General features: G+C 31.8%; 1 protein-coding gene across 3 annotated transcripts; it reads left to right on the forward strand.

Annotated features, from left to right (window-relative positions):
• The first annotated feature begins 4646 nt into the window (after positions 1 to 4646).
• LOC103858632 (oxysterol-binding protein-related protein 2B) lies at positions 4647 to 9931 on the forward strand. 3 transcript variants are annotated; one of them, XM_009136022.3, is made up of 10 exons: positions 4647 to 5291; positions 6399 to 6764; positions 7234 to 7330; positions 7525 to 7850; positions 8027 to 8182; positions 8387 to 8554; positions 8640 to 8990; positions 9081 to 9194; positions 9287 to 9463; positions 9604 to 9931. In XM_009136022.3, exons 1-9 carry the CDS (start codon positions 4710 to 4712, stop codon positions 9455 to 9457), a joined length of 2331 nt encoding a protein of 776 aa, XP_009134270.2. In that variant the 5' UTR covers positions 4647 to 4709; the 3' UTR covers positions 9458 to 9463; positions 9604 to 9931. The 3 variants fall into 3 exon arrangements, with proteins under 3 accessions (XP_009134270.2, XP_009134271.2, XP_033142030.1); XM_009136023.3 differs by having other exon boundaries at positions 4652 to 5291; positions 6402 to 6764; XM_033286139.1 differs by lacking the exon at positions 4647 to 5291 and having other exon boundaries at positions 6622 to 6764; positions 7532 to 7850.
• Positions 9932 to 10334: the final 403 nt, after the last annotated feature.

The raw sequence follows: 10334 nt of genomic DNA on the forward strand, positions 1-10334 counted from the left end.
GTGCTAGTTAATCCTTTTACAACTGGCTTAGAGCACTTAAAAAGATACTGTATTTTAAAATTTGCAAAAATTCATATTTGAAGTTTAAAAGATTTTTTTCTAAATGAAAAATTTCAAAGTATCTATACTTTATACTATGGTCTTTATTTTTTTCATAATTAATTTAAATCCATAAATAATTTATAAATAACTAGCACACATATAAATATATTACAGCAATATTAATTAATAAAATGATAAACTAAAATATAAAAATTTACACATAAATACATAATTAAATATTAAATTACAAGAAAATATCACATTATTCCATGAAATTATTCTTTAATGCTCCGATATATAAATATTATTTTAAAGTTATTATTTAATTTTATGTGTATAGTTTAAATTTACAAAACAAGTTTTAAATAATTATGAGATATGATTTTTAAGGGTCAAAACGATTAAAGCCAAAATATTTAAGAATCATAAATGTGATGTGTAGTAAGGAGTAAAATAAATATAAAATACGAAAATTCAAATTTGAAGTTTTGAAATTTCTTTATAGAGAACAAAAAAATTTAGTTTTTGAAGTTATAGAGTATTTTTTGGAGATGTTCGTAGACCATCTTCAATGTATTTTGATATTTTTTCTTTAAAATAAAGGATTTATATAATAGAGATGTGATTTGCCCAAAGTATTTCTCTAAGATCGTAATCTCTACATAGAGTAAAAATATAAGAACGTTATTTCTTCCTCCATAAATAGAAGGAAAATAATAATTTCTATTTTAGAAAAAGAAACATAGAAGTAGCCAAGTAGGATAGAGTATTTTTTTTCTAAGTACTATTATAAAGATGTAGAGTTCAAATCTCATAAAACATCATTTTTTTCTGTTTTAGAAGTTATAATTTGCTGGGCATGTCAGTAAGTTTGTGTTATTGATTATCCAAATACTTCTCGCCGGTTTCTTCGGTATGCTTTCAGATTCAGTGGATAAATGAAATAAATAAAAAGGCCATAACTGAGCAGATGCGGATCAAGGTGAGAGAGGGAAGATGACTACTTGATGAAATCGTTGAAGAAGAAAACTGGTCGATAGAATTTAGGTTTGTGTTGGGCAACATTACACTGTGTGCATACCCCGTACATTATATTAGGACCTACGTTGCACGGAAGCTTCATCGGACGTCCGCTTCCCGCTTCGGAACAGGAATCGGAATCGGAACCTTGTGGAAGCTTGCGGAATCTCGCTTCCAAAACGTTTCTAAAATATTCTCTTTAAAAACATGTTGGAAGCTTATGATTCCGTTTTGGAATCACGCTTCTATTTTTTTTTTAAATACAATGTATATCAATAAAATATAAAACCATAGTTTTAATCTATATAAAATAAAAAAATAATAGTAATGAATATTGAATTATAAATATATAAATATCAAAAATAATACTATAAATTATCTTTATGCATTGAGATTTTTTATTAAAGCTATAGCACATATTGAAACATATTGTGTCAATTATTTATGAAGTATTAAAAATAACTAATATAATATCTTTTGTAAACATAATTTATGTGTATTTTTACAGTTTTAATATAAAATCATTTCAAAATTATTATAAGTGAATAAATGTTTTATTTCAAATTTAAATCATATAATTTTAGTCCTAATTTTTAAAAAAATTTACATATACATATATATATATTTTTATATATGGATATACGCTTCCAACACGTACCCGCTTCCTAATATTTTAAAAAATCTCGCTTCTGCGCTTTCTTACGCTTCCGCTTCCACGTACCCGCTTCCGTTTCCATGTAACATAGATTAGGACAATATATCAATTTTTTTTTTTAGCAAAATTCTCTATTTATTTCAACATTTCTGTCTCATCTTTGACTTCGTGAATATTTTAACAGTTTTATTTACTGTTTTGTCATAAAAACCTCGAAGTTTGGTAACATATGCTTAATCCTTATATGTTTTCTTAAGAATACTTCTTGAATACAATTACAGTTAATATTCAGTATCATATTAACACAATCTTAAGTTCTTTTTATTTTATTTTTGTCTTTGATCTATTCTTAATATTCACTATGAAATTTCTAAGAGCAGCAACATTAATAATCAACACCAAAAACTCTCATGTTGTGAAAAGCTTTCACATTTTTCTCACAAAGATGCCAAACGACTATCAATAGTTTATGAATCTCTTACGTATAAAAACTTTTTTAGTCAAACGACTTTTTTTAGTCTAGAGATTTTATACTTGAAGGATAATTAAATACCTCCAATGCCAATTTGCAAAGCTAACTATCCTATTACAAAAAGAAATATTTCTTCTCGACTTATCATCAGCAGACAATATTTCGTTATCCTATTATATCTTCTGAATATCTTTAAAAATCATTTTCCATTGTGCTTCGGCTCCAAATAGTATCTTCTATCGTGCCAATCATATCTTCATGAATCATCCTGAAAATCAATACACATACACAAAATATTAGTATCATGTTTTACTTCTTGTGTCATCAAGAAGCAGTTTATGCAACTTCATGCAATAGCCATTAGCACAACTTCCAACAATCGTTAAAATATGGAGAATCTGTACTCCCTACACACCACTTTTCCCCTATTTGCACTCTATACCTTATATCCCTCCAATTTTCTTCCCCCCAACATTACCATTTTCCCCCCATTCAATGATATCTCAACTTTGTTAGTATATTTAGCTAATTTACTCTAAAATATATAGGAATATACTATTAGGAAGTAAAACCTTACATCTGAAATTATCCAAAAAAATTGGTAGTATATAAATAATATGAGCCAATCCACTTTTTCGTAATTAGTTAGTAATTAGTTTTAAATTGAAAACATCCATATAACTTAGTATAGTAGTAATGTCCAATGTACTGCCAAACTTGCTCTATAATCGATCCAACCCAAAAATTAACCATGTCAATCTTTATCTTAGATATACTGAGATCAATAAAATAAACGTTATCATTTTAAAGTGAATAAATAGTTTATACATGTGTTAAAAGATGATCTATTTCGGTGTTAAAGAGCTTAGTAGTATTTTTCTCTCGATCAAAAGAAAAATAATATTTTTCTCTAGACTAATAAATTGGTAGTTTATACAAATGGTTTAATATAAGTTTTGTCTAATGTCTGAATTTCATTTGAATATTAAGAAGATATAAAATTCTCATGGAAGATGACGTGCAGTAACATAAAATGGGATATTAATGGGATGTATTCAATCTGATTTATTTTTTAATGAGTTTTAGATGAATTGATAAATTTAATATGATTTTCGTTAAATTAATTTAGAATCTTACTTAAAACTATGAAATTTGACTCTTTTTTTTTTAAAAAAAGAAAAAAATCCATCCAATCATTTTGAAATCAGTAGAAAATTTCTAAAGCTCACGACTTAAAATATTCAATAACAATTGATTCAGAAGTATTTTATAAAATATCAAATCCAATAATACTAAATTTTAATGAATTTTTAAAATTTCTGTTTAAATAACAGTAGATTAATTATTTGAATATAAATAATTTCAAACTCTCGATCAAATATGTCTCCCTAAATATATAGATAGGGAATTGATATATGTGGTATTAATTTTTTTTTTTTTTTTTTTTTTTTGCTGACAAAAAAAGAGAGCGTCTGCTTTGATTTTAATATATGTTTATAACTTTATCAAAGCGTGACCCTTTTTTCAACGAGTTATAGACATTATTTGTTGTTGCTGTTCAAACAACAAATATTTACCCAAAATGATATTAGAAAAAGATTAGACATGTGACTGATACTAACAATGATTAAGCTATAAGAAGGGCCACCACATTGAAGAATATATAAAATTGATATCAAATCAATTGCTTTAATTATGTGCGAGCTAAGAAAAATTGGATTTCACAGGACTGTTGTTGCCCAAATCATTATCCTTTCTCTCTAAGTTAAGTGAGTTTATTGTTATTAGGGCATCCGTATTGATTTTTTTTCTAAAGTTTTCAAAATATGAACATAAATTATGTTGATAACTAATTATTTTTTTCAAAAATTTGAGAAATATTTTGATCAACTAATAATATAATTTGTTAAAACTGCAGTTCAAACTTTTGATAAAAAATAGCTTTAGAAAATGTATTCAACCGAAAATTTAAAATGATTTATATAATAATAATAAATATCTTGTTATTTAAATATGAATTTAAAAGTTGAACTTAAATTTCATTATTATTAAATTTGACATTTCATTAAATACGTTAAAATCAATCGTCATTGAAAATATACAAAGTTGTGGGTTTTAAAGTTATAAGTGATTTTAAGATGTTTGAATGGAATTTTTAATAGCCGACAAAAAAAAAAGAATGGAGCTTTTAATTTTTTTAAAAAAATAAATCTGATCATTTTAAATTAAAATTTAGAATGGTTTAACCAAAACAATCATATTAAACTCTCCTATTTGTATGAAATCATTAAACTCTCCTATATTTGTATAAAATCAACTGTTTTTAACAGAAATCCACTTTTATATTTGTGCTTTAAGTTGAAGCCTTCCAAAACTACTGGCCGGCACTGAGTACTATAACTATAAAAAAAAAAAAACAGTTGTCGAATCTTTCAACATTTCTTCAAACTATTTCCACTAAGAATCATATAATGTAAATAAAACACTAATTAAATCCAGTTATCATAATTAAAAATGTAAATGTATGTAGATATTCGCATAAGACCATATATAAAGGTCTCAGTCAAGTTTCTCTCAAGTCGTACGCAATCTCTCTCCCCCTCACTCGTTCAATTTCCACGAATCTCTGCGAAAAATCTGAAGCTTCCAGAATCGGTCGTCTTCGCCAATCGGATCACCACTCTATCTCCGATCTCGAAGCATAATCTCATAAATCAATGCGCTTCGTATCGCGATTTCGTTAAGACTCCTCCCGAATCGGCGATGCCTTTGACTAGATCGAAGAGTCTCCCATCGACGGATGCGATGGCGGAGAACGGTGGATCCGATCGGCAGAATCTATCGTCGGGGAGATCGGTCGCCGGGATCCTCCACAAGTGGACTAACTACGGGAAAGGGTGGAGATCCAGGTGGTTCCTCCTCCGCGACGGAATCCTGTCTTACTCCAAGATCCGCCGGCCGGAGAATGTGAAAATGCTGTCCCCTTCCGACGATGTGAGGCTGATCGGAGATAATTCGACTGATCGGCTATCGAGGATGTATAGCTGTAGTGGCCGTGGCCGCAGGAAACACCACAAAACCATCGGCATTGTTCATCTCAAGGTATATGCATTCACGGTTTCTCGTGATTCAAATCTTAATTTGTTGATAATCCGAGATGCGATCCAAATTAATCTCCGAATTCAAACCCCAATTCGATCTATAAATAAACCAAATAAGATCAAAATTAGTTGCTGAAATGAATATTCAGTAATTCAAATACTCAATTTGATGTTTATTTGGTATTTGGCTATATATATTGTTTGTTAAATTTTATTTATTTGTATTCGAGTTTAGGTAACATTGGGTATTTTAGTGAATGCCCATCTCTATAGTTGTGTTGGTTAGTGAAACAGACTAGAACTTCAAAATGTGATAATCTGACACAAAATAATATCGTCTTCTTCTTCTTCTTCTTCATCACTCCTTTGCTTTGTACTTCTGTAGTTTGTCTTTATGCATTTCAATTCTTATTTCCGTTATCTGCTTAAGAGAGCCTGCTTTGGTTTTTTGAAGTTACTGCTTATCTGTAGTGGGCCACAAACAACATGTTTTATCTGGTGTCGAAGTTCAGAAGTTCACTGCAGAAGAACCAAATTACCAAAATACAAAAAGCTCTTTTGTTTTACTGGTGCTACTACAAATCTAGTACTGCAGCAGGACTAGGGTCCCCATTCGTTGAACACCATTAACTCTTTTGCATAATTTCCATCCGTTAACGTTTGGTTTCTATCGTAGAAAAACGCAACAAGTGTAGAAATGTGTCATCTTTCGTCACATTACTAAAAATCTATCTATCTTTCTTTGCTTGCTATCTTATCTTTAGCCCAATAACTGATGTGTATGGTACATTCCATGGATAATTGACCAGTAGATTTAGTTATATACTTTTTTCCGTAGTGTCTATATGATAGGTATGACTAGTCGGTAGTAACAAAATGAAACGTGACGTGTGAACTTCATACCATCTCTTGAGTATTTTTTGTTAACTTGTCAGAGTTATTTTTTGCATAATTCAAAACTTTAAACCTTATCCAGACATACGAATTAAGTTTTCTTTTTACAGGTAATCAGATTCTTGTGTGCTTACTTTTATAGTTTGGATACAACTTTCTGGACTGAGGTCTAGAGCCTGTAGAGATGAATATCATTACATTCTTTTATTTCCAGCAGGTTTCATCTTACCGGGAAAGCAAATCTGATAACAAAAAGTTTTATATATTTACGGCAAACAAGACTCTTCATTTGAGGACTGATTCAAGGAGTGATAGAGCAGCATGGTTACAAGCTTTAGCATCTACCAGACGTATCTTACCTCTTCAGTCTATTAGTGGGGATTTTTCCTTCGTATCACCAAAGGATTTATCCATATCTACTGAGAGGCTAAAGAAACGGTTGCGTGAAAACGGAATAAACGAGAGTCTCGTAAAAGAGTGTGAAGAGATCGTGGATTCAGAGTTCTCCGAAGTTCAAGAACAAATTAAACTTCTACACGAAGAACGTACAAAGTTACTTGATGCACTCAAGCAACTAGAGGTAAAATGCTGGATACTTGATTTTCCGTTATGATTGTTTTGGTTTGGTTGAGTTGTTCAATGTTAGTCTTGCACATTGTTCCCCTTCACTAAATACCATACTATTTAACATCCTTTACGGCACATTTGCACTGGTCACACCTGAGCATATCCACAAACCATGCTAGGTGCATTTTTGTCATGTATTTTGCTGTTTGAAAAGTTATTTGAATGTTAAGTTTACATTCTCTCATCGCCTTTCATCAGGATATGTTTTCCACTGAGTTGATAATTTCTGAACTTCATAAATCTATGCCAAGTATCATGTATCATGTATCATGTATCAAAAACTGTATGGTCATGTGATGATATCTGTGAATCTTGGAAAGATCTCCCACTGCCTTTCAAAATTTAGTAAAGATGCTTTATTTCACATGTATACGGTTATATCCATGCTGGCAATTCTGAAGTCGGAGTTTCTTTGTTTACAGATGGCTAACCTTGAAGCTGAAGCCTCAGGGATCCATGAAAGTGTCTACCAGTTACCAAATCATAACTATTCCAGCTTAAGAAGTGGAAAATATAGTGGTACACACAATTCCTGCTGCTTAATTGCTTTTCTGTTCACTACATTTCCACCAATCGTGCTGCCTAAGATCTCTTTAATCACATAATAGAATAGTAATATTTGTACGATAATCTGCTTCCTTAGTGCTCCCTTCTTTAGCAATTATAGAGGTTCCTGTATTGTGTTGTTTTGCTTGACATTGTTTAGTTTCTAGAATGCAGTACAAGTGCTTCATCTGATGTGTTTGAGGATATCTCCGAGGAAGATGAGCCTTCCTTCCATGACACTATTGAGTGTTTTAGCGAACCTGATGCTGGTTCCGAGAACATGCATTTCAAGAGACGAACAAGGCTTCCTGATCCAGCAGAGAAAGAGAAAGGTGTTAGTCTCTGGTCTATGATTAAGGACAACGTTGGAAAGGATCTATCGCGAGTTTGTCTTCCTGTTTATTTCAATGAACCAATATCATCTCTCCAAAAGTGTTTCGAAGACTTGGAGTACTCTTACCTCTTGGACCAAGCATATGAATACGGAAAATCCGTAAGTGATTTAAAAGACACTTTGAAATATGTAGAATATTTTACCTATTGTTACGTGTTATTTACTTCCTTCTGGAAATGCAAACGTTTTCTCTACTCTAGACTTGAGTACATCCCTTTGAATCTTCTTGAGTTGACCTCTCAGCTTGTTAGATTAACAGTGTTGTTCATCATCAGGGGAACAGTCTCCTTAGAGCCTTGTATGTTGCTGCGTTTGCGGTCTCTGGTTATGCTTCCACTGAAGGCCGGCACTGTAAACCTTTCAACCCCTTGCTGGGAGAAACTTATGAAGCCGACTTTCCAGAAAAAGGAATTCGTTTCTTCTCTGAAAAGGTAATCTCACACACTCTTTCTTAAAATGAATTTTATGAGATGAACATAAATGGTCAACAAACACACAATAGTGATTCGTCTAGGAGCATCTCTTTGTACTCTAAACATGTTATCATGTAATTAACACTCAGAATTGAAACATATGGAGAAAAGAATATATGAGAATCTTTTCCTAAGACGTTTGTTATTGTGCTCTCATAATAGGTCAGCCACCATCCAACAGTTATCGCCTGCCATTGCGAAGGTAAAGGATGGAAGTTCTGGGGAGACACAAACCTGAGGTCGAAGTTTTGGGGGAGATCGATTCAACTTGAACCCGTTGGAGTCTTGACACTTGAGTTTGATGATGGAGAGACTTTCCAGTGGAGCAAAGTGTGTATAACATAAACCACAAACCTCTTTTCCTTTTTCCACATTTTATTTCTCACAGTGAGATTGATAGTATCTTTGTTCTTAGGTAACAACAACTATATACAATATCCTACTTGGTAAACTGTACTGTGACCACCATGGGACAATGCAAATCCGTGGGAACCGCCAATATTCTTCTACGCTCAAGTTCAAGGAGCAATCGATTCTCGATAGAAACCCCCACCAGGTTAATGGTTTTGTAGAAGATGTAACTGGGAAAAAAGCTGCAACGGTATTTGGTAAATGGAATGATAGCCTTCACTATGTTTCTGGTGATGCCTTTAACAAAGCAAGTGCCTCGTTGCTGTGGAAATCGACAAAGCCACCACCTAATGTGACTAGATACAACTTAACATCATTCGCAATTACTCTAAATGAATTGACACCTGGTTTGGAGGTATGTTACAGCGTGCTGCTTTCGGTGTTATTTATGAACTTGGTCTTTAAATTTTTGTTGTGCTAAAATTTAGTTTCATTTGGGTTTAAGGAGAAGCTACCACCGACAGATTCTAGGCTCCGACCAGATCAACGGCACCTGGAGAAGGGTGAATATGAGAAGGCAAATGAGGAGAAACAGAGATTAGAGAGAAGACAAAGAATGGTATAATGAGTATCTCAACATTGATTCTCTGGTCGTTGGACTCGTGATTCCTTCTCCTCTTGAGCCTTTTTATTGCTGTTTTGATTATGCAGTCACGGAAGATTCAGGAAAGCGGGTGGAGGCCGAGATGGTTCGAGCCACAAGGAGAGAGTGAAAGCTACAAATATACAGGCGGTTATTGGGAAGCACGAAATGAGAGGAGATGGGATGATTGCCCTAACATATTTGGAGAGTTCACCGAGGAGATTGCAGATTGTGCTTAAGCTGAGGTATTAAGATGTATTCAAACTTCTTATGTTCTTCTATTGTTGATATTTGTTGAAATGATCGATTCTAATTCACTCAAGACAGTTTGTGAATCTAATTATAACTAGTGATACATTTGGGATCTAATATTGTTTTGGTTCAGGGCTAAGGAGGCGTTCTTCCGTGCACCAGAGATGGTCTCTCTTTCTGTTTTTCTACACTCAGGAGATGGAAAGAGGCAAATGAAAAATGATTTTTTTTTTTGGTAATGATGTTTGTTATATCTTGGAGAGGGTCCTAAAAGAAAGAGTTTATTTTTAAGAAAAAAGAGTTTATAGAAGAAACTCACTGTAAAGGTCAGTGGGAAAAAGGAGGGTTGGTTCCAACATTTGGGCAAATATTCGTCTTGATCTATTTGTATTTAGTTCAATACAAAGGGATCGATTGAAATAACCCATGGTCACTCAAAATTAAGGAATTTGCTTTGCATTGTTTGGTTAGGTAGATCGGACCAGACCATGTTCTTGGATTCAAGGATATGATATTGGGCAATTGTCAATAATAGCACATTTTGAAGTTTATGTCACAAAAATAGCACTAAAAGAAAAAAGTCACAAAAATGACATTCATTAAAGGGTAAAATATTCCTAATATCTTTGGTTTAAAATTAAATAAATAAACAAAAATAAATATAAATAATAAAATAAAAATAAAAAAAATAAAAAAAATAAATTTTTTCAGATTATATTTTTCAGATTCGAAATTTTTATAATTTTTTTTGAATTTTTTTTTCGAAATTTTTTTTTATTTTTTTATTTTTTTTAGTTTTCTTTTTATAATTTAAAAATACTTTTTGAAACTGTTTTTAAAATTTTTATTTTTATTTTAGTATTT

Source organism: Brassica rapa, chromosome A03, assembly GCF_000309985.2.
Source record: "Brassica rapa cultivar Chiifu-401-42 chromosome A03, CAAS_Brap_v3.01, whole genome shotgun sequence".
NCBI classification, from domain to species: domain Eukaryota; kingdom Viridiplantae; phylum Streptophyta; class Magnoliopsida; order Brassicales; family Brassicaceae; genus Brassica; species Brassica rapa.

Bases quoted from the DNA above. Each gene is read 5' to 3' on its own strand.
- LOC103858632 (XM_009136022.3), top strand. From the start codon at position 4,710: ATGTATGTAGATATTCGCATAAGACCATATATAAAGGTCTCAGTCAAG. The intron at 6,765-7,233 runs GTAAAATGCTGG...CTTTGTTTACAG, and splicing joins ATGCACTCAAGCAACTAGAG to ATGGCTAACCTTGAAGCTGA. The intron at 8,183-8,386 runs GTAATCTCACAC...CTCTCATAATAG, and splicing joins TTCGTTTCTTCTCTGAAAAG to GTCAGCCACCATCCAACAGT.